At 37.4% G+C, this 24,620-nt stretch overlaps 1 protein-coding gene across 14 annotated transcripts in view; it reads left to right on the top strand.

Moving 5' to 3' along the window:
- phldb1a (pleckstrin homology-like domain, family B, member 1a) overlaps nt 1-24,620 on the top strand; it is a 43,847-nt gene that overhangs the window by 8,166 nt on the left and 11,061 nt on the right. For 5 of the 14 annotated variants that reach the window (XM_079608373.1, XM_079608371.1, XM_079608370.1 and 2 more), the window contains exons 2-13: nt 345-449; nt 3,634-3,757; nt 4,841-5,011; nt 8,371-8,496; nt 11,158-12,359; nt 17,697-17,933; nt 18,804-18,941; nt 19,272-19,409; nt 20,035-20,163; nt 21,849-22,004; nt 22,136-22,246; nt 23,103-23,189. In XM_079608373.1, the coding sequence (XP_079464499.1) occupies nt 345-449; nt 3,634-3,757; nt 4,841-5,011; nt 8,371-8,496; nt 11,158-12,359; nt 17,697-17,933; nt 18,804-18,941; nt 19,272-19,409; nt 20,035-20,163; nt 21,849-22,004; nt 22,136-22,246; nt 23,103-23,189 (2,724 nt within the window). Of the gene's footprint in view, nt 1-344; nt 450-3,633; nt 3,758-4,840; nt 5,012-5,997; nt 6,541-8,370; nt 8,497-11,157; nt 12,360-17,696; nt 17,934-18,803; nt 18,942-19,271; nt 19,410-20,034; nt 20,164-21,848; nt 22,005-22,135; nt 22,247-23,102; nt 23,190-24,423; nt 24,544-24,620 lie in introns of those variants that run through there. The other 9 variants (XM_079608376.1, XM_079608375.1, XM_079608368.1 and 6 more) reach the window with 5 other exon arrangements.

The raw sequence follows: 24,620 nt of genomic DNA, 5'->3' as shown, positions 1-24,620 counted from the left end.
GTGTATTTCAACTAAGATGCAGACTTCAGTCTGTTCACGACAGTTGGTTAATCATAGTATGCATTTGTTATCATTGCATCACTGTATTTTGTCTACCATAAGGAAACACCTGATATGTTTGATAATTCACTGTTAAGATAAAAGACACAAGCTTTAAGTGTTGCAACCTTGCCAGATCTACATATCTATTTTAGTAGTCTGTTTATGTATAAATACAACAAATATAATGTGATAATGACTCTGTTCACTCACGTTTTATTAGACTGAACTTCCGCCGTTCAACAAATAATTTTTGGACTAGCTGGTTTAGAAAAATAAATACATAATTATCTCTGTATTTCCAGCAGGATCTTGACAAATGTCATGAAGTGATTGATAACTCCATAGACATGGACAGGCTGAATCAGAACGTTCCAGAACACGGTCATTTGACTCATCGGGTCTTACAGGTGAGTGTGTGATCTGTGTGTATACATACATTCACAATAATTTTCAAAAGTTTTGGGTCTGTAAGATTTTTTTTAGGTTTTTGAAAGAAGTCTCTTATTCTCACAAAGGCTGTATTTTATCAAAAATACTGTAAAAACATATTGGCATATTGTGAAATATTATTGCATTTTAAAATACCGGTAAATCTTTTCTATTTTAGTATATTTCAATCGCTTTGGCACATTTTTTGAAACAGTCTTAAACTCTCTAAACTGTAAATGCAATGTGTTTGCTGCAACATCAGAACTAAAGCATGTCTGCAAAATATAGCAACTCGTCCAAAACATTTAATTCATCCCTCAAGCCCTAGTCATTGTGTTAGTGGCCAATGCCATCATAACGAAACGTGTTTTTGTCATTGTGTGAGCCACTCTGGTCAAAATGTTTAGATGTTTTTCTCACCATTTAAATATTTGTTATATACAAATGTCATGTTTTTTTCTATATTTATTTTGACTGTCTGCTTTCTTTATAATACAAGAATGTCACTGTAGCTGAATGCACTTGTATATCACACTTAGCTTTTTAGATACACATTTCACCAGGTAAAAATGTACTTGGAAAAGTAAATACTTTTTGAATTTTTATTTATTTATACAGTACATTTATTTTTGTAGAAATGTTACATGTAAACTGAAAATTCACAGTTGCTTATTCATTTTTACACACTCCATTATGTCTACCACCACGCATTCGTATATCTTCCTAATTTGCTATATATATTTTTTTTAAAGTACTGCTGTAGGTGCTGTTGGTTGTGACCTTCTTCCATGTTCATAAATGTTAGTGATTTTGCTGTGAGCAAATCCACATATGCTCCAGAACTTTATTGGTTGATTGGTATTTTGTGATTCCAATTTCATTGCAATTGAAGGCCATTTGTCAATTTAGCAAATATTCCATGTCAGATATTTATGGAATAAACATGCATGTCTGACAGATTTTGATAAATTAATGGATCATTTTGAATTTGATGGCTCACACAATGAAAGAATGTTTAGAAGTTGTGCAATGTTTGACAGTTGCACTATGAATCAACTCATCAGTTTTGATCAACAAGCCATGTGTTTAGTTATTGTGCAAACTGTAGACAATTGTACTTGCTCGTTTGCACACATGTGCCAAAACACCTACAATTTGCTTAAATTAATAAGAAATTAAAATCTGATGTGAACAAGAGTCTATAATTGTTCAGAATTCTGAACTTATTGTTTTGAGAAAAAGGTTGTGTTGCATAATATTTTCGTTGAATTCTTTAAACAAATAGAAAAAGAACAGATTTTATTTGAGATACAAATATTTTGTTACATTATAAACATCTTTACTGTAACTTTCAGCCAGTTTAATTCATCCTTGAATAGAAGTATTCATTTAAAAAAAGAATCTTACTAACCACTAACTTTTAACAGGAGAGTGAAAAATGCATTTACTTTAGTTTTACATTTTGATTTTCTGCATAATTGTCATTAAAATCTTTCAAAAGCAGAATATAGTTCATTTTGTAATTTCGTTATTTTAATATTAGGTGTTAAAATGTCTATATGAGTACATCTGGTGCAATAGACAAATAGTTCTGCACCTAAAAGTGGAACTTGGAACTTGGAAATTAAGAGGTGAAATTTTCCCTAATTATAGGGTTAATTTTCATCACTGTTGATCCGAGAGGCTGAGTCCAGCCTTTCTGTCTGCATTTAATCTTGCTCAAACACTGCACTGTGTTCCACATATCAAACATTACAGGGTCTCAAAAACATCAGGCCTAAGTTAGTTCAATGCACCTGTTAAAACTTCACTAGTAAAGTTGATTTGACACACAGACAGAGAGAGAGAGAGAAACACAAACAACTGAGCTGTGTGTAGAAAAAAAAGTCAGAGGACAATGGAAACTGTGTGGCAGTTTTATATGCCCTATTATCAGGAGATGACAGGATAAGATATGAAAGCTAAAACAAACTACATTGACATTTAATCACTTTAAAAATAATTTATACTTTGTTATTGAAAGCTTCATGTTCAGTTTTAAAGGTTATTTTATGGACGCTAGCGCTAGACCCTAAAAAGATGACATCTGAAGACACTTTAAATATGTGTAAAAGCTTCATTTGAATGGTGTGAAAGTTCAAAAGAGGGGTGAAGTCCATTCTTACCAGGGCTAGGTTGGGACAGAAAAACAACCAAGGACATATGCCTGTATCACAATCACAACCCGTGTAATCCATAATTCCCCACTATATATTACATATGCATTCAATGCAACTTTTAGATTTGACTGTATTTTGATTTCTAAAAATATCAGTTTTTACATTGTAATTTTACATTAGGTATAGGCCTGATGATGTCAGAACATTTCCCCTTTTTTCAAAATGAATATAAACTTCTAACTTTTTCAAAATCTATATATGTTCAATTTGTATAGAAGTATGTTTAAGAAAAGCCCACTGCATACTCCCTAAATGGCCAGTCCATTTCTAGTTAATTTAGGGTCAGATTTACTAAACAGGGCAAATTATCGTGAGAGCGCAATTCCAAAAAAGCGCAGATGGGAGTTGAGCGTTCTGCTGACGTGATCTACTGACGACGAGCAAAATTAAAGAAGACAGACGCAGCCGGATCATTTCCATAAAGACCAACGCAATCTACCAAGCGCAAATTAGCATCTGGTTAAAATCCTTTCTAGTGCACCATAGCAAGTATGATTTCTGACATCATCTAAAGACACCAAATGAAATATGCTATTTGAAAAACAATGAACTACCATTTGTTTTGATGTAGTGCAGTGCCTCATCACTCTCTCAAATATCAAAGTGTGATTTACCAAGCATATAATCCCTGTGCTGCCCTTGAGAACCTCCGTGTTCCAAATATGTTCCTCCTTTGCTCATTTATCGGTCTGGTCCCTTGTCTTTCATCTAACAGCTAAATCCTGTTAGCCTCTTAGCCTGCATGGTGGAACCTGATGGAGCTAAACCCATTTAGCCAGTTAGCCTCTTACCCTTTCGCTGCAATACTCAATGGTCCTAATTGAATTACACTAATCCTGTTTGGGGAACCCTGAGCAGTCGTCCAAAAAGCGCAGGTCAATTTAATGGTGATCAAAGGCTGTGAAAAATTATTTACTGTTGTATTGTCCACATATATTCACAGAGCACATCGCTGGACCTGATTGAAACAGGCAAGACTCTCAAAGTCCAGGCAGAACGGCCCCATCTTGTCAGCTTGGGAAGTGGCCGTCTGAGTACGGCTATAACTCTGCTGCCCCTGCCAGAGGGTAAGTTCAGTCACCTTAAAAAGTAACTGAATATAATACACACCCTCATGAAGAATCCCCCAGCAGATTCTATCTGCTAAATTAGATGCAAACATGGTCGTTTGACTAAGGATGTGGTTAGCTGTGGAATTTGTGTTTAGTGGCAATGATTCTTTCAAATCCTGAGACCTAATTATATGATCACACAGACAGAAGGGATGCACACTGAAAACTGGAGACTCCAAATTAAGATCGGTATTTGTGTTTTTGTGTGGTGATGGGTGGGAAGTTCATGAGAGAGGACAAATCTCACTGCACTGTCCTCAAAGCTTGGCTATGCTTCATCTCATGAAGAATGACAAATAGAGGACTTTTCATCCCCTGACATTGAGGAAGAATGAGAGCAAGCATTCAAGTATAAATCCCAGAGGAAGTCAATGTAGTGCAGTACATCAGTGAATCATTTTATAGGGGACTGAATACACAATTTCCTGTGCTCATGTAGATAGATAGATTTTAATTTTTTTGGTGAGTTTGTGTTTTTTATGAGGAGTATATTGAGGTTTTAGCTGTTTCTTGTAAATTGCATTCACAATGGCAGTGGCTTTAGAACAAGAGACAGAATTATGGGGCTATATGACCTGACTTTGACAACCCCCTGTTGCTTCACACTGTGTGACTGAGCTTGCTTGAGTGAGAGCATGCACATTTGTCTAAGGGATTTTGTATGACTGCCTGAAAAAGACTTAGAAAAAAAAAAGAAAAGAAAGAATGAATCATCTTTAATTTTAAGTGCAGCATACACCCACTCTTGTCTCTCACAATAGGCTTGGGTGATGGCTTTTTACTCACATCTGCTTAGACACTGCGAATGAAATGCAGGCAGGGCCGGGCATTGGAGTGTGTGTGTGTGTGTGTGTGTGGGGGGGGGGGGGGGGGGGGGGTCCTGTCTTTGTTAAGGAAGGGAACACAAACCTGTGTCCTTTTGTTGCTAACATTTCATATGTATTATTGCAGCATTTTTTCTAATTCTTGAAACTGTTCAAAGTGGGTACAGCAATGTAGCAATAATCATTATTAACAAATCTCCATCACATGTTGCAGGGAAGACTACACTCGGCCATGGGAACACAGACATTAATATTCAGGGTCCCGGTGTCACTGCTCAGCATTGCTACATTGAAAATGTGGGGGGAGCCATTACCCTGTACCCCTGCGGAAATCAGTGCTCATTGGATGGCTTAGCAGTTACCAAACCTGTCAGACTCACACAAGGTAAGCAAATGGGCTTTTAAAGTTGCTATCAAACTCATTACTCCAGCATTAGTTCAATATTATGTTGAATATGTTACAAAATTAGCATTACTCTTAATGTGGAATTTGAAATTGAAACATCCACTTCATAGTCTGTGAAGGAGACCGGCATCTGACACATTTATGAAAGAAAGAAAGAAAGAAAGAAAGAAAGAAAGAAAGAAAGAAAGAAAGAAAGAAAGAAAGAACAGTGTGTCTGCGATTCACTATTAGGCCTAATGTAAGAATTTTCTGGGGATTTTCACTTTCATTTTCATCTGGTTGTCTTGAACTCTTTTGACAGTTATTCAATAGATTCAGCCTGCACATCAATAACAGAGGCCTTGCTTTAATTCAGTGAACCTTCTAACGCAATAGCTGACATTTACCATTTCTAGAACAGATTGCATTTTCAAGACAAATATAATTGTGTAACCACTTTGTGTTAGTAATGATAAGGGTCTGTTTGAATATCCCTTTAAAAAAACTTGACCTTATGCTACTCTTTGGAGCTATTTCCGGCTGTCAACTTTGGAATCACATCAGTGTGTATTTGTGTTATACACGGGCCAGGAAATTGCACGATGATAATGATGAGGGCTTGTTTGAACTTCCATTTGAAGAACTTGACCTTGCCCTACTATGTTGGGCTATTTCAGGCTCCCTTGAATCACATTGCTCTGTATTAATTCTATACATTGGGGAAGTGTGATTCTAACAGAATGTGTGATATTTTGTTGATTTGGATTCTCAGAAAGATTCTCACAAATCTGTTTCATCTAGTTAACAATAGCTGTAACTATTAAACAAATGTAGCCTATTAAGTTACTTATTTCAAGTCTTTATGGGACAACTAAGCATTTATTTTTGACTTTTGCCAAGAGTGGCCCAATTTATTTATCACCAGTTCGACCGATAGTGATCAAGGGATAGTCATCCAGATAAGCTCATTTGCAGCCCGCCCCCCTGATCGCGATCTGTGCATGACAATAACTTGAGACAGCCGGCGCGAGGACAGCTGTCCAACGTGCCACCCATGCGACACTTCCATTTGTCTTAGTGAGAGGTCTATAGTCCTCCTGAACAGACTTAATGCCTGTCATTTTTTTTCCTGCTCATATTGACTAAAATTTTGAGTTGCAAACTTGTAGAGTTTGAACATCCACGAAGTCCAGATTTTCGCCACAGAAGGAAAGTAGGCTATAGCCTATATCTTAAATTCACCGGATGTCGGACACTTTGTTGTATTAACTGCTTGTCCGTTTTCTTTGGGCTAGCGATGTCAGTTGGGCAGGTGACAGCTGTGCTGTTTTATGTTGTAATAGAAGTCAGTGAGTGGACGCGCTGTCGTAGCGCTTGACATTTACATCACAAAAGCTGCGGACAGACCCACGCGCTCATCGCTCTTTACTCCGCGCGACGTGCGAGAGCTCCACGCGAACATACTGTCCACCGTTTCTCCGCGTTTTCCAATCGATTGGATATCAGTTTGAGTTTGTGTCCCAAACCTGGTAGGTGAAATTGCTTTATATCTTCAATATTTTACAAATGATTTGCTTGTAAGCTGTAGAGTTGCGGTTATTCCAAAGACACCGTTCCAGCGAACAACCGTTTCTATTCCCGCTGTGTTCGTTAATGTGTCTGATCGCAAGAAAGATATAGACATATGGAACTAAGTGATTTTATCAAACATCTAAACTATCTGACTGTGTTAAATATAGCATAGTGCCTAACTTACAATAGCCTTGTTAGTAGCCTATCGTGACGTACCTTGCATTTTCAGTCAGTAATATGTATAGTAAATGGTTATGATAGAGATCATTGAAATATCATTATAATGTTCTCCACACACTTCTGCTTAAAAACGGACTATTATTTATGTTTTCGTGCACTTTCTGAGAACGCTCTCAAAACGCATTAAAACTACGTCAGCCTTTATATGTAACTTATAGTGATGATAAAACAGTATCTGTCCTTTCTCCTTGATTACTACAAACCCCTTTTCTGACCTCATTATGCCCAGCATGACCCCTCTGATGCCCCCTTGTGCCATATGTCTGTGTGTGATTGTTTAGTCTTTTAGTTGTGTAAATAGAGGTTATAGCCTAGTGTGTCTCACTCGTCAGTGCTTTGACCTAATTTAATGTGTCTGTAGGCCTACCACATTGTTTTATAAAGTGTACAAACTGTACACAAATAGTTTATACATTTATATATTTACTTATTTCTCTGAGTGAATGAGGCTGGCTCATAACCACCAGATATAGATGTTGCGATTAATGGCCCCCAGTATTAAGGTTAGTGCTGAATTGAAGAACTTTGATTCTTAAAATATTACAGTTCTTTCTTAAATATGTGGCTACATTTTGTTTTCGTGTATGTGCCCATATGTGGGGAAAAATAATAATACATGGGCACTGTAGGTTCAACTTTGACATCATAATAAGGAAAACTATTTCATTTAGAAAAGGCTGACAATTCAGAAACAAAGACGTATTTATCCTCCACTCATATCCTGACATATCCTGTCCTCCACTCTACTGTAAGTCAGCAATGAGTCATACTGATCTTATATGCGCTGTGCTTTCTGTGCCAATGTTCATTATGAAATGGAAGTCTGGGTCATAATTCATTGGCATTTTGACAGACGACTCTGAGTCTGCATTGATCCCTCTGCCCCATTAATCACAGCAATTTCATAAGGGCAGAGGACAAGGTAATAAGAATGTATAGTAAGAGGTATATGTGTGTTTGCTACGAATAGACAAACTCAGTTTAATCTTTTTGTTTGAACTCCTGTGATATGGCAAGATAAGCCGTGATATGAGTTTCAATAAAGCATGTAAAGAAGGACATGATTCAGGCCAGTCAAACACTGTGTGTGTGTGTGTGTGTGTGTGTGTGTGTGTGTGTGTGTGTGTGTGTGTGTGTGTGTGTGTGTGTGTGTGTGTGTGTGTGTGTGTGTGTGACATGTACTGATTGCTTTTTGTTTGGCTTTACTGTTCCATTCACACCCTTGTTTTGTTTCATTCAGATGCTCTAGATTACCTTGAAAGAATGAAGTCAGATTTATGAAGATATTATTACAATTTTAGCAGTTGGAGGCATTTAAAATGCCCATGCTCTATTCAGGGTTGGTGAAAAAGGTCACAGAAAATTTCACAAATATTACAACAGTTTCCATTTTTGGGCTTTTATTAAAAAATACTGAATTAAAGACTGATCTATATCACCAGTAGTTTTTAAAGTTTTATTGTCCACTTGAATATAACCAATTAATTTAGAAGTTTCATCATAAAACACTTTTTTGATTATCTACCACACATGATTCTTTTTCTCAGGGTGTATGCTGTGTTTTGGTCAGTCAGCCTTTTTCCGCTTTAACCACCCAGAGGAGGCCCTCAGGATGAAGAGTTTGATGCCAGGTGGAAGCCCTGGATTTACCAGTACCTACAAGAACCACTCAGGTATATATGCAGAAGCAAAATTACACTGACCTCAAATCTGGTAGTATAAGAACTGTTCTGAATACTGTGCTGTGGGGAGTTAAAGTTGCTGAAGGCACTCCGAAAATGAAAGAAAGGGCTACATTTGCAAATAATGGTGTGCGTTCCGTCGATTTAATTACTAAACGTTATAGCAAAAGGGGCACAGAGAGGCATTGTACCCTAGATAATTATAACAAGTTCCAGACACTGCTCAGGTGACACAAATCTGCCTAAAATAACTCGGCCTAATCCTGCCTCTTTTAATATCCATGTTATTGGAGAAAACTCCAGCTGTATCTTTGCCCATTTTAAACCCTGCTCTCACTCATTCAGCAACGACTTATTTCAAGTAGTCTAGAAACCAGGAAGTGAGATCCTTGGAGGAGAAACAACTTCTTTGAAAAGAATGGGAATTTAAATTGCCACAGGCACTCTGTCAGCTTCTGGAAAGCCCCTGTTGAGAGACCCTGGCTTTGACCCTGTTAGTTTAAAACCCTTGAACACCAAATTGGACATTTAAAGGAACGTGACCCATGACAGTGATGAATATCACATTGTTGTGAAGCTAGTGTTGGGGCAATGGCCTGGTGCATCAATGTTTATCTCAGTGACCTTAAATCTCTTTCATTCAGTACTGTAAAAAACCAACAAACATTGACATTACTTTTTCTTTGGTCTGATGAAAAAGTGATGTAAGGAACAAAATAATAATTAGTGGTTGATTGTTTATTTACAGCTTTTATTAATTTTTTGATGTTCTGCCACATCTATCTTGCCACATCATTCAGGCAGTGTTCCGGAGTTTGATATGCTCATGAAATCCATATTATTTCCAGGTTTCACTTGAATATTTAATTTCTTATCAATTCTTAGCCACTTTCATTACTGGATTAAAAAAAAAACATCTTTGGATGGCCTCTCAAAAAAAGCAACTTCTGCTCTGTCTGTTGGACAGTAGAAGTGTTTCAAATATCTAAAGAACTACATGTTTGATTGGTAAAATTACAGTAACAAACATTTATTCTTGTTTATTTCAAAATAAAATGAAATGTTTCCTTAAAAGTGTCACTTCCCTAATGTGATGTGAGCACATGACACATGTTCTACCCACTGTGCCACGGCTCTAAAATAACGTGTTTATTGACTGGTTAGGGCACCGGTGGCCCTGGCTGAAAAGAGTGAACAGAATTGAGTGCGCAGAATGAGTCATGGCGTAATTCAGGCTCTATTCTCCTCTGTCTGCTGTGACCTTTGGGCCGAGGGTGGGATTCATGCCATCCGCAGTCTGTAGGCTGAGACACACCCAGTTGAGCATATGTGTAAGAGAGGGGGAGGTGTGTGTATTTGTATGCATTATGCCCAGCCATGTCCTGCATGGATGTAGACCACAAGTGGTATGAGTGAAATATAGTTCTGACCAGGGGCGCAGGAAGATGTCTATAAAACACGTCAAAACTCCACAAAGCACAACGAGCGTGTTGGTGAGAACACTCATTTAAACCGAATACACACTAGGACATTTTGACTGCACATCACATTTTTGACATACTGCCTGCAATCTTAATGCAATGGACCGGGACATAAATTAAGCCTTTAAATAAAAGGGTTATGGAGCTGTTTACACTGTTATATACAGTACACTGAAAGAGCCTGCACAGTGACAGGAAATAAAAATGAACACAAAAAACCAGCCTTACACAACATCAGGAGTGGAGCGGAAAAATTCTTTCTACACGCACTGCAACGGTCACAATAAGACATCACACTATGCAACAATTTTTTTTACATATAAATAACACTTTTTTTTTTTTTAAATAGCCCGCTTAAAGTGTTTATTACAAATAAATTACTAAATGTTAAAAATGAATAGATGTAAAATGAACAAACATTTGCATTGCATTTACAATCCTGTGAAAACGCTGCAGCACCCCTACTTCCCGCACCCCTGGTTCTGACTTTTTAAATAAAGACAGTTCAAATTCTCACGTGATAGCAAGATTGCTGTGAGAGATAGATGCCTGACTTATGTTTTCGTTGTTTGTTTAGATCATAATAGCTTTAAAAATGCAGTAATTCACAACCGGATTTTTATAGTTAAGTATGGTTTAAGATTGAACGTATGGGTCTGGGAGAAGGGTAAAAAACCAAACAAACAAAAACGAGAGAATTTAAAAGAAAATTTAAATTAGAAGCAGGGTAAAAAGTTTCAAAGTAAGTTTTAACCTTCATAGAAAATAAATAATGAAAGACATTTAAATCTTTTTTTAAGAAGCCCTCATTCATGTGTTTCTTTTTTTGTGGTTTTATATATTACCGTTTGGGGGTCGGTAAGATTTTTTAAAAATGTTTTTGAAAGTCTCTTATGCTAACCAAGGGTGCATTTTAATCAAAAATACAATATAAACACGTATATTGTGAAATATTATTCTAATTTTCTCTAACTCTAATTTTTTGACCCAAACTTTTGAACTGTAGTGCATATATATATATATATATATATATATATATATGTATATATATATATATAATATATTTTTTGTTAACCTGGTCTATATTTCTTGTATGAGTCTTCTACATTTGATAAATATTAATTATATATTAATACTTAAGATAATCAATAGATTGTTTTATTCTCCACAGAAACCCATGGGCAGCTCAATGGAAACCACCTTCCTGTGAACGATCGATCTCGTCCTGGACATGGCACTCTTGTGCGCTCTATTGAAAAGGACCTTCAAGACATTATGAATTCTCTGTCTATGGATGAAGGCCAGACTTCCTCATCTGAGCATTGTAAAAAAGCCCGCCACCCCATTTCACAGTCTGCCATACTCAACGGGGGTGGCCACAGTCTCATCTCCCCTTCAACCAGTCCTGGTGCTTTGTCAGTAAGCTCCAGCTATGAAAATACCAGTCTTCCTTTCTCCTCCATCTCCTCTGTGGTTAGCAGTCCAGGGGCTTGTTTGGACTCCTCTAATACCCGTTCCACCAGCTACACCCACACCGTCCAGCCCCCGGTGCCACAACCACGCACTTTTGCATCCAAGGCCAGCAGTTCCAATGGGGGACTAAAGGATCAAGAAAGTCCCAGGCTTCAAAAAGCCTTGACTGAAACCCCCTCAAGCCCTGCTACAAACCGTAGAGGTGAGAATCCACACCTGGCCCATGGTTCCTCCTCTTCGTTACTATCATTTGCATCTGGAGATTTAGGCAGACAGGTCAATGCCAGACTCACCTCCTCATCCTCACCGGCATCTTCTAGCCCGCGATCCAGCGTTGGCTCATCAGTCCAAGAAAATTATTCTAGTCTTCAGTCCCATTCTCATGCTCTCCTTCCTCCAGACAGTCCCCAGTCGTCCCGCCGTGGTGTAGAACTGTCTAGTATGCGTCAACTTCCTCCTCTCAGTCCCTCTGCATCACGCAAAGGTGTCCTCGGGGTGCCAGTTCTCCCTGGAGCTCTACCTGGTGTTCCTTTGACCTCTCGTGGCCGGACTGTACCAGAGAGTCCTCGTCTCCAACGACGAACCACAGCAGAGGAAGAAGCAGGAAATATGAGATTGCACGCCAGAAGTCCATCTCCTGTATCAGCTCTTTTGAAGGACCAACCTGGCGGAAAGCAGAACGGTGTTCTCAACCCAGCTTTTGGTTCTCAGACAGGGGTGTCTCCTCTGACTAGTCCCCGAAACCAGAGAAAGAACTCAAGGGAGCCTCGGCAGGTCCAGACGCGCACACGGGAACGCAAGAACAGCATTTCAGAGGTCAGCGACAAAGAGGAAGACCTACTGGAGTACCATCGCTGGCAGAGAGAGGAAAGGATGCGTGAGCAGGAAATGGAGAGGCTGGTATGTCTGAGCATGTGTGTTTACAGTACCTGTCAAAAGTTTTGACACACCTACTCGTTTATTATTATGTAGTTTTATCATCAAACTATGAAATAACAAAATGGAGATACACTTCTTTTTAAAAGATTGGCATCAGTTTGTTTTTTAAATAAATTAATACTTTTATTCAGGAAGGATTAAATTGATCAAAAATGACAGTAAAGTGACAGTAAAGACGTTTATAATGTTACTTAAGATTTCTATTTCAAATAATGCAAATTAAAACGTCCTTTTCATTAAATAATTCGGAAAAACAAAATGTATCATGGTTCCACAAAAATAAAAACTGTTTTTAACATTGATGATAATTTTTGTGAGCACCAAATCATAATATTAGAATGATTTCTAAAGGATCAAGTGACACGTTTTTTACATATACATTACAATTACATGTTTAAAATGATACACTTTTATAACGTTTTAAAATGAAACTAATAAATGCAGGCTTGGTGAGCTTAAGAGAAAATGTTAACAAAAAAAACAGAAGTGTAAAACTTTTAAACAGAAGTGTATAGAAATCATGTAGTGCCCAATAACGCGTTGAGTCAATTCTATCAGGGCCTTTTTACACCAGGTCACTTTATGCGCTTTCTCTGATCGGATAGCTATGTAAATTCTCTTCGAACCGCTTTCAAAACGGGTTTAAATCCGATCACTCAAACCACTTCAGGAGGTGGTCTGAGACGTATTCCAGATGAAACTGGACAAATGTAAATGCATCTGGTTGTTGAAACCACAATTGTACTCCTCCCGAAATGGTAAAAAAATAAACGTGTGAGAGCGTGTTATATAACACGTTATCAGTGCTTGCATCTTACCAGTGCTGATCACCACTCTTTCTACTATTGCGGTCTTTGATCTTGAAATTAGCTGATGATAAATAAAATGCTGCTCATATCTGTTGCTTTCGTTGACGTGAACTCCTGTGCTTATAGTGCAGGAATTGAAGATTGTGTTTATTATTTATATATATATATATATATATATATATATATATATATATATATATATATATATATATATATATGTGTGTGTGTGTGTGTGTGTGTGTGTGTGTGTGTGTTTTGCAAGTGTAAATGGAATAGTTTTAACAAATCAGATGGCTATCCGATCAGTAAAAACGCATGAAGTGACCAGGTGAAAACAGGCCCTTTATATTTTAGCTTTTTTTATATGTATCTTTAAACCATGAGATCAAATGGTATTTAAGAACATGCGACAAATGAGAGAAAATGAAATTGAGTCAATAGTATCCAAACTTTTAACAGGTTCCATATGTGTGTACACGGATGTGGTGTTTTCAATGGGAAAATTAGTTTAAGTTGCCTCGATGTTGTGTTTCTTCACTTCCAATTCAAACCCAATCTAAATTTAAGTTTTGGTACTATTAAAGTGATGCTTTTTTGTCTTTGGGAAGTCAAATGAAATAGAGAAGCTATAGATTGCTGTGGAGCACTGATGAGAGTATTTGTGTGATGAGGCTTTTGTCATTGTGTCATTGGCTTTTGGAGTGGATTTAGCACTGGAGGTTGAGCGGGTGGAGTTTATATGGAGAGAGTTTTCTGGTCAAGACATAGAACAGTCAGGAATAACACACAGATGTAAATTCCTGAGGCCTTTTAAAAGCTTGTGCAGAACGTGTGGCTTCCCGAAGACTATATTTACCCGGCACAATCTCAGTGCTTTGAGCTGCCCTCTTCACACACACACACACACACGCACACACACACGCACACACACACAGTCCTCCTTAAGCAGTCTAAACAGTCTCTCTACTCCATAAATTAACCACACACAGACATCATCTCTCTCATTTAAACCTATTAAAACGCCAGACATTGCTTGGGTGCATCTCAAATTCCCATATGGAATTGCCATTAATCATCTTTCTTACTCACCATCTTATTTATCCTGAAATTATATACATCTTCTGTGCCTCTAACCAGCTCACTTAATGCCATTTTTATGATGAAGTACTGTAACCTCTCTTAAAAATACAATGCACATTGCACACACGAACCTAATTATATGCGGCTGCCACACATTGTTGTTATTCCCTTGAGAAAAACTATTTTAGGCCATTTACTATGAGACAGAACTAAATTAATACAGGGCAGTAAGTCATTTTCCATAATATCAGTCTCTTGTCAGCGTTTCGAGACAATAGCAGGAACATTAGGTTTATTATGAACACGTTTCACTCTGTTTGGGTTAAACTTTGTCCTATAGTCTCTGGTCTGTCTGGCACTGTTGTCATGGTTACAGCACAGCTTTATCCAATGGTGTGGCAACTTGAAAGGTAGTGCTAGTTTTTGTCCAAAATGAGCTGAATGCCCTTTTTAATGCTGCTCTCAGGTTAGTATCACATTTGAAAGGACTTGTGCCACATTAAAGCACAGCTGAGCTGTATTTAGCGTTAATCTCCTTCCTAATGTCATCAAATACACAGACATTGACTGCTAGCTTCAAAAATGGCATTTCAGAAGTGTGACCACGCAGCATGCTATTGTAAGCCGCATGTGACCACACATTCTGGGCTTGTTGGCAGGAGTGATATACACTGAGAACGGGGGAACATTTCATATGTTCTTGACCGGAAAAGCATTTGGGAGATAAGATAAAAAAGACAAAGGCAAGCAAGTGTGTTACAAACGAGAGGGAAGCATTTGGAATCTGATCTTTTCTTCTAATCCTGACAAGAGATAATGGCTCCTGGGGTAATGTCATATTTACTCTCAAATCCCTTCACGTGTCTATGTTTACTCCGTTCTAGGTCATGGCCCAGTTGGCTTGAAAATGTGTTTATTCTCTGTTCAATGGTAGCATTGCTGTGCTCCGCCCACCTTTTATCTCACACACACATTCTCTAGACAGCCGTATTCCCAACAACAGTGGATCTCAATTGGTTTTGCTTTAGGAACCAGATTTTACATCTGACATCAGTTGTTGACCCAACTCTGTAAAAAAAAAAAAAAACGTTTCAGCAAAAGGTTAAAAAGTTTGGGGTTTGAGGAAGTCTCTTATGCTCACCAGGGCTGCATTTACTTGATCAACAATGCAGTAAAAACAGTAATATTGTGAAATATTATTATAATTTAAAATAACAGTTGTTTTATTTTAATATTTTAAAATGTAATTAATTCCTGTGGTAGCAAAGCTGGATTTTCAGCAGCCGTAATGCCATTACTCAAGTCTTCAGTGTCACATGATCTTTCAGAAATCATACTAATATGCTGATTTCTTGTTATGTGAAAACAATTGTGCTGCTTAATATTTTTGTGGAAATGGTTATACATATTTATCAGGATACCTAGATTAATAAAAGTATAATTAAAAAAAGAATAATAATACAAACAAATAAAGATTTAGTGGTTTTCTGTTCATTTTGTCACAAACTTTTAAAGATGACATCAGGCTGAATTGGAACAACTACAAGTGTAAATGCATGGACAATGGCAGACACTGTGGACTACCAGCATCATACATGGAACAAATATTTGGCCAAATAATTTATTATTTTGAACCACATGACCAAGTGACAGGTGAATTTGTGCCAAAATACTTAAATGTGAAATTGGATTAATAGGCTTTGATGTAAGAGTTAGGAAGTATTTTCACCTCCCTTTTAAAAATCTGTTTATTTTACAATAATAACTGCAAAATGAAATGACTTGTTGCATTTATAATGTTTTTGGACACGATGCAACAGAAGATAACTTGTTTTACACCACACACAAACACTTTTTCTTCAAAATCCATAAAGATGTGTGTGTCTGCTGGCTCAGTGAAGTTTTAAAGGTCATTTGCCTTTTGTTCCTTTCCGTGTCTGTGGAAACTACAGAGAACTGAAGCATTTCATACTATGAACCACATGAGGGCGATATACCACCAATTTTTGAAAGAAAGAACTTTTATTTCTTTGTTTACCAGAATAAAAACATCTAAAAAAAAAATCAGTTTAAATATTAAACGCACTGTTTTCCACTGCAATTAATAGATTTATACCCTAAATATAGGTGTACAGTTTTTAATTACATTTATTTTTTTCCATAGATGCGTCTAAGAACGTTTAAACTAACCTTTCTTACATTAAAACACCTCTTACATTTTTAAACGATGCTTACGATGCTTTTTTATAGAATACACTTTACACTTAACTACCTTGTTTAAACTTGTTTTTCAGGCCCCTAATAATGAATTAAATTTACCATCTTGGCTGTTGTGCCCAAATAGAGGACAGTCGTGTCTTAAAGCTTTTACACACAGAGGTTTAGTGCTCGTTGCTTTGTGTTGGTCGGTGTCATGGCATCTTCAGCATGCAGACCAGCTGTGCTGACACCCTTTTGTTGGAGAAGAATGCTGTTGCTACGTTACCCATCAGTTAGCGTTTACTTGTTCCAGCACTCTGTCTGCACTCTCCTGACAGGGGAGACCTCGTTAAAAGGGAAGAGCATATGTTTCGAGACATTCTATTGGCTGGTCTTGTGAGATAATGGCTCAGTGATAAAGACTTTTACAGCACTGAACACCTAGAGCACGAAATTCAATCTGTTACAAATAAAACATATGCTGTATTCATCTTGTACTGTGTGCATTTTCGGAGGTCAGTGTCTCAGGCCTGTCTTGATTTTTATTTGTGTTAATAATTCCTTTGTACATCCAAATAAAAATGAATTGGCTGAAATGGATGGCTGTAGATGACTTGTGCTCTCTGCCATGCTATTTTAGTAATGTCACTGGTGTCATCTAGCCAAGCTAAGCTGGGTATTGTCTATGTAAAATATAATGAGCCCCAATGCCTAGAGCGCTAGTTAGTCCAGCTAGAGCTGCGAGAGAAGACCGGGACTCTGGCAGCCTGTATGTAGATGGTGTACACACACGCACACACACACACATTGTGTATGTAGAGTGATGGCAGCAGCTGACTATCACAGCCAGGTGAGAGGTCGCTTGAGTGTGCTCAGAGGTTTGGGGGTCAGTAACTGGGTTTAAGGGAAACTTTCACAAAGATAATTTTTATGAGACATCAAGCAGTGTTGCGGATGTTCAGGATTTTTACATTTATACTGAGTTGTTTAATGTGCTAGCGATGGTGTAGGATGTTACGGGAGTCACACTGTGTCGTAAGTGGTCTTTGAAATGTTGGTGTCAGGTTGCAGTTAGTTTAGAACATATTGACTTGAAGCTCTTAGAAGAGTGTTAACTACCGGTACGTGTGTTTACACCATTTTAGACCTGTGTGTGAGTTTTTGTGCCATAAAGCTGTATGCACAGCTAAAACCTTCTTTGCGTTTTTAGGAGAGGCAGAGGCTTGAGACCATCCTGAATTTGTGTGCCGAGTATAATAAGAGTGATCCTCCGGTTGGCTTGGACGCAGGGAGGGCGTGTCAGTTCCCAGGTATGGAGGAGGTCTCTGTTCGACGACCCGGCCCTGTCCCAGCGAGTGTGCCGGCCCAGAGCTCTCAGAGACAGAGAGAGAGTGAGGAGGAGAACCTGAAAGAGGAGTGTAGCAGCACTGAAAGCCAGCACCAGGAGGTACAACACACACACACACACACACACACTCTATGAGTAATACTCCCGCTATTAGATTAACACACTGATACCTGAACCAAATTTTTTTTTAAACATTGTGACATAATTAATAAGAAAAAAAAGAAGAAAGATTCTGTGCTATTTCCTGGTCACCAGTCAAATAAGTATATTTGTGAAATTTGATCATGATTTTTGTAAAGATGGTCAGATTTTCTTGCTTCCACTAAAGCACAAGATGCTCTTTGGATGATCTCAAATGGTGCTGGAGAACATGATCATCAGGTTTGACATGAACTTGTGGAGTTCACGTGCAGCTGCCATTAAAGCAAAATATATGCTAAAAATATATAACATGTTAAAAATATGTAGTATTTAATAAATACTAAGAAATTTGTGTTAATTTCTCAATTGAATTAAATTAGAAAAATGCTTAATAGATTTGGCTTTTTTGACCTCATTATATACAAAACAAATAACAGCTAGGAGTATGTGGACATATTTGTGCACACACTTTATTATGCATATGCCCATAATTTGAAGTTTTATGTGAGATTTTGTTAAAACATCCAATTTTCCAGTTGTGGAAGTTCCTATGCACTTCATGTGGAAAAATAAATGTTTACCTCTTATGGTCTGCTAGTCCCTTTTGAATTCACCCAGATTTGAATATTTCTTCTGTTCTTTCTGTAAACACATGTCTCTCTCTCTCTCTCCCTTTTTCTCTCCCTTTCTTTAGATACAAATGGTTTTCATTAATTTAGGTCACTGTTAGAAGGCCATGTAGAGTTTATTTGTTGCAAACATTGTCTGAGTGGCTTCACCAACACATACACAAACCCAATTTGTTGTAATTGACAAATGCTTTTTCAGCATGAAGATTCCTCAGTGCTGGGGCAGCAGGAGAGAGCGTATCTGGAGGAAGAGCGGCTCAGGGTTCTGGCTCGGGTGGACGAGCTGAAGACTCGTGTCACTGACCTGGAACAGCAGATACAGGAGTCCAGACAGGAGGTTAGACTGAGTCCTAAACCTACAGGCCGTTGCCTGTGTGATGTGTCTGTCTACAAAGTACATGTACCTTCCTTCACTTCCATCATAACCACATGAATGAGAGCGAGAGATGTAGATATTCACATCAAAACTCGTAAAGCCTGCTCAATCACTAGTCGTCTTCATCTACATCAGTGCATCACCATCTGTCATGCATAAAAACATCTTTGGTGTTGCATATTAAAATCGATGTGAAAGCAGGATTTTGCCTGATCAGCAGAGCTGCGCTCTTCATGTTAACAGAAACACATGGAAGTGAACAGACTGTTGAATGTGTCGTTTTATTTGCAGACAGAGATGGAGAGAGCTTTACTGCAGGGAGAACGGAGGGCGGAGCTTGATCAAGTGGAGACAGAGTTGGAGATCATCAATCAACTTCAGCTGAAACTGAATGAAGTGGAAAATGCAACTCAGAAGGAGAAAGAGAAGGTACCAACAACAAACACGTGCTATAAAGCATGCTTCCCTGTTTCCTGTTGGTTTCCTCTGAAATACTTTGTGGATGCATCTTTACTACCATGCTAGTTTCTAACAGTCTGACATCTAACTTTTTATTAATTCAAATGACACGGACTATATTGCATGTTTCAATGGGCACTTTCATATCAGTCTTTTGATAAAAATCGATTAATTTGGAATGAAATCTGCAATAAACCATTAAAGCCGCTTTGTTCCAGACCGCAACATAAAGAAGAGTCAGTTTTCAGTAGGTATAATAAAAATGTATTGAAAGTAAATTTACACATCGATAAATGTTAAATTTGGTGAAAATACCAAAAAGGCAATCAAATAGAGATACAATATACAATATTATCTGTAAATACTATATGTTCTACAACTGACTGCTGTATGAATATTTATTCTGCTCAGATAGTCTGCTGCAATATGGGCTCTGATTGCCATGGCAACCCCATATCTAAACCTCTGTTTTAACACAGCATGGTGTCTTTATCTAAGCAGTTTCCTCTTTGTTTTCACCTCTCTCCGGCATCACTGGCTTGCTGCGTGTGTATTTTACTTGTGTGTATGTTACGTGTGTGTAATGTTTTTTTAGGAGAGAGCAAAAGTCTCAGCTGAGCGGGATGTCCTGGCCAGACTGAGGGATGCGTACAGTGAGCTGAAGGGCCAGCTTCATAAATGCCCAGAATCACTGAGGGAGCACTTACAGGAACAACTGACCAGGGTCAGTGTGCGATTTGATACTGCCGTGAATCACAGCGATTATCGAACATATACATCCGCTTCATTTTAAAGAGGAGCAGGAGAAATTAAAGAAAGTATAGTTGGATTGTCAGGACATTAAAATATAAAATGAATAGCGATCTCATGATTAAAAAAAAAAATTAGTTAGCACAGTTAGTTGCGAGTTCTCAGTTTCCCTCTAATTTAGAAGTCTTTTTATACAGTCTTTTATACAACCAAATATATACAGTATAACAAATCTTGTTTTGCCATCCGTCCAGTCGCCTTGGTGTGTTTCGCTCACCATATTTAATAATAGCTTTGATAGTAATTAAATTAGTAAAATTTGTAAAATTACTTTAATGTTGTTAATTGTCCCATGTGGATCAAATTTATAAATTCATTGGCTATTAAGAAATCCTTTCTCTGTCGTTTACAGGAGCGTAAAGGAAAGCCCTGCTACAAGAACACAGATTCCTGGTGGTTCTCTTTTCCCTGCCAGTCTTTATCTTTAGAAATACGACAAAACACCATGAAGCAGTTGTACTGTCAAATTATGTATGTTTATATTTAGATCATTTAATTTGTAACTTATAAATGTAACTGTGATAAACATTTAATTAATGAAATTATTATTTAACACATTTAACCATGACAGCTTTAGTAAATAGACCAATGATAAATCAAATTTAATACACCAATACTAAACATTTGATATCACAATTCTATTTTGTTTAAATAATTTTGTCTAAATAAATTAAAAATAAGAGAGTAAAAAATGTAATCAGTTGTTTTAAATGCTAAGTGAATCTAGGTATTTCACCGTCATAATGCATTGTATGAAAATTGTATTCTAAGATGATTGATGTGTTGGAAATGGTGAATTAAAGCAATGGAAATCTAAATATAAAAAAGGGAAATTAACATGCACAGTTGAATACCCAATGTCAGCCTGCCTCTATAATTACAACAACAACAAATATCAAAGAAGCAAATTATCAGAGAACAGCAAAATAGATTGATGTAGATTTACTCCTATGTAATGCTACAAGTAACTATTGGAATAACTATTGGAATATATCACCCTCCAGTATCACCAGCAATTAATGGGCAAATCACATGATATGATACAACAGCCTTAACTGGACAGCTTGTTAGAATCTGGATTTGTACAAACTGCACAAATATCCTATGGCTGTGTGTGTTGGCTGTGTGTCTGCGCTCCCTCTCGAGCCACATTATGCTCATGGCAATAAAGGGTTTACAAACTGACTGAACAACCATGATCGTTATGATGCACCTCTGCTCTTTTAGGCAATGAAAATGCATGAAATTCATTTATTTGTTTGTCTGTCTTTTGCTTTTCACTCTTGCTTTAGTGCTTATTATACTAAATCGCCTCACTAATTCACTGATATGGTAATGAACTGAGCGAATCACCATCTTTTTACCAATAATCACCAAGCAGAGGATGTGTATAAAATTGTTTTTTTTTAGGAGATGCATTGAAAAAAAAACATGTTCCATACAGCAAACATTGTTTGGCAGACAGAGTGATCTTCTTCGGCATGTCATTGAGGAACATTTGTCTGTCTGCTTGTTTGTTTCTCCCATCTGTTCGTCTGCCTCTGTCTTTCCCTCTCCCTCTTCGTCTCTCTGTCCATCTGTGCATGTGTGTGTCTGTAGAAGGTGGAGGCTCTGGAGTCGGCCACTAAGCGCTTTGAGGATTTGGAGTTCCGCCAGTTAGAACGAGAGAGTGGCATAGAGGAGGAGAAGGAGACAGTCAGCAGGCAGCTGTTGCAAGAGAAGGCAGAGTATCACCGGAGTGTGGCCAAAAGGAAGGTAAATGACACTGATCTCAGGTCAGTTCTATTAAAGGACTCATGAAGTCAGTATTGAGTGGCGAGTCCTGTATCAGACTGGAATGACAAATGAACACGGCTTCCGTTGAAACGTTTCTCTTGGTTGTGTAGGAGAAAATGGCAGTTCTGGAGATCCATGCTAACCAACTTGGACTTCAGGCAGCTCAGGATTGTGAAAGGATGGCCAAAGATAGAACACTGGGCCTGCAGATGCTCCACAAGGTTGAGAACAAAGCTTAATCTCTATTTACACTTAATGCAAAGCGTCTTCATCACCACAGAAATACAGCTTGATACTTTTAAATATTCCAGGTTGAAATATTCCAGGTTAAATACAAGTCGAGCACAGTCAACGACGTTTGTGGCATAATGTAAGCCAAAATATTGGTTACAGTGAGACACAAAGTAAAGTGGAAGTACATAAGACATTTAAGTTGGTATATTAAATCATTAATTTCATTTAATTCATTTATGTTTTTGAACTCGTAATGTTTGATCAAAATGTCATAATTGGATCTTCCAATGAAAATGGCAGACTTCCGTCTGGTGAGGTTTCCTAGATCCATCCATTTACTTTGCTTATACCTGCCCCTCCACAATCAATTGTGTGGCAACAAGTGATCTAACCGAGTCCCCGCCCTACATTTTTCTTTCCCGTTTTTCTTAATCCGTTACATCACAATGCGTAATAAAAGATCTGTTGCTATTTCCATTTCATAGCAACTTTAATATACTCTCTGTTTCAATATCATTGACTCAAGAAAATATGTTACCAAGATTTTAGGGGGGAAAAAAGAGGTTACTTTTTTTATTTAGTTTTTTTATTTATTTATTTAGCAGCTTCAAAGTTATAAACAGGGAAAAACAATTATGACAACAAAATGTGTCAATTATGAAATTACTTTAGTGTCATTATTCAACTCAATTTAGTTTGTTACATCTTATTTTACAACTTCATCGCAATGACAATGTATAAACTCTAAACTCTAAAACCTCAAAATTACTCAAAATTATGATTATATTGAACCCAGAATATTCCCTAATGGTAAATCTAACCCTTGATATATTTTTCTTTAAGGAAAAGGAGAGACTGTCTGCCCTGGAGAAGAGATACCAGAGCCTGACTGGTGGAAAGACTTTCTCCAAGCCTAGCAGCACGAAGGAGGTAACACCAGCCATGACTGTTCTAATCAAAATAAACTCTTTTTAACTCTGTCTAATCTAGTAAACAGACTGTATACCAGGATTGTGCACAATTCAGAATTGAATTGAGAATGACTCCTGAATTCCAATTCAATTCCATTCTTGAATTTGAATTTATGTCCAAAACAGGATCTAGAATTACAATTCGAATTTGAATCAAAGGAAGCAGAATTGCAATTCAATAAAAATTCTAAAGAAATTCATATACATATTTTAAGTGAAGTGATTGTAGCTTTACAGTATATGTCAGATATGATTGCATTGTGCACTTTGTGTTATTTGATTACTTTAAAATGAAAATAACATTGGAACACAACTAATTAAACAACATTGAGGGGGTAATTTATTTCAAGAATTTGATCATTATCTATATTTTAGAACAAAATGTATGCAGGGTTGAGGAGTGACTAGTTACGTGTAATGAAATTATGCTATTAAATTACAAAATTAATGTAATTGTATTTAGTTGTATTACTGAGGTAAAATGTGTAATTCAATTAGTTACTAATCAAATTAAAAGGAAATTGCTTTGCATTGATAAAGTAATCAAAATAAAGTAATCCAAACCACATTTATCATGGGTAACTTATAACAGTAAGCAATTACATTTCCAAAGTAACCTTCCTAACACTGAATGTATGTGAGATTCAACACATTCTTTCTATTGTGTGACACTGTGGAATTTCTTTGAATTACCATGAATTTAATTCCACTTCCTGTCATTCAAATTCAACTTCCTGTGGGGCGGAGTCAATTCAAATTCCAATTCATGAATTGAATGGAGGTCAATTCTGTATTTTGCACAAGCCTGCTGTATACAGAGGCCTCCAGATCTAAAGAATAATTATAACTATAAGAATAATAATAAATCTTTGCTGTATCTCAGTATTTAGTGCATTGGTTTGAAATAACCGTATCGTTGTGTACATCCTGATGATGGTGGTGTCTGTAGGGATCCACTCCACTCCTGCTTAGCAGTAATGAGCATGTTTTGTTTTTTTCTGGGTTATCGCCATCAGCAATATGCTTTATGTCGATGCCTCTTTGATCAGCCATAAAATATGTAGAGGCAATCTGAAGAAGTTTGATATAAGACAAATAATGTCATAAAAATGTTCTTTGGCATGGTTTGCGCAACACTGTGCACAGACTGTCTTTGTGCTGTTTTCTGACTTCGGTGTTCATATTCAAAACAGGAAGTGCTTTACATCAATGAACCTGACTTTTTTGATGAGCTCCCTTCCCAGAATTCTCTGCTCCCTTCTTCTTGTTGTCAAAGATCCACCACTCAGATATATTCTAACAGGCAACAGGAGGTAAAAGCATTACCCCAGGACAGCTGTGGGGGATTTACAAACTAACAAAAACATTGTCATTGGCACTTACTCAGTCA

The sequence above is a fragment of the Phoxinus phoxinus genome, assembly GCF_949152265.1.
Source record: "Phoxinus phoxinus genome assembly, chromosome: 3".
Classification (NCBI taxonomy): domain Eukaryota; kingdom Metazoa; phylum Chordata; class Actinopteri; order Cypriniformes; family Leuciscidae; genus Phoxinus; species Phoxinus phoxinus.
This window is presented reverse-complemented; position numbering and strand designations above follow the sequence as displayed.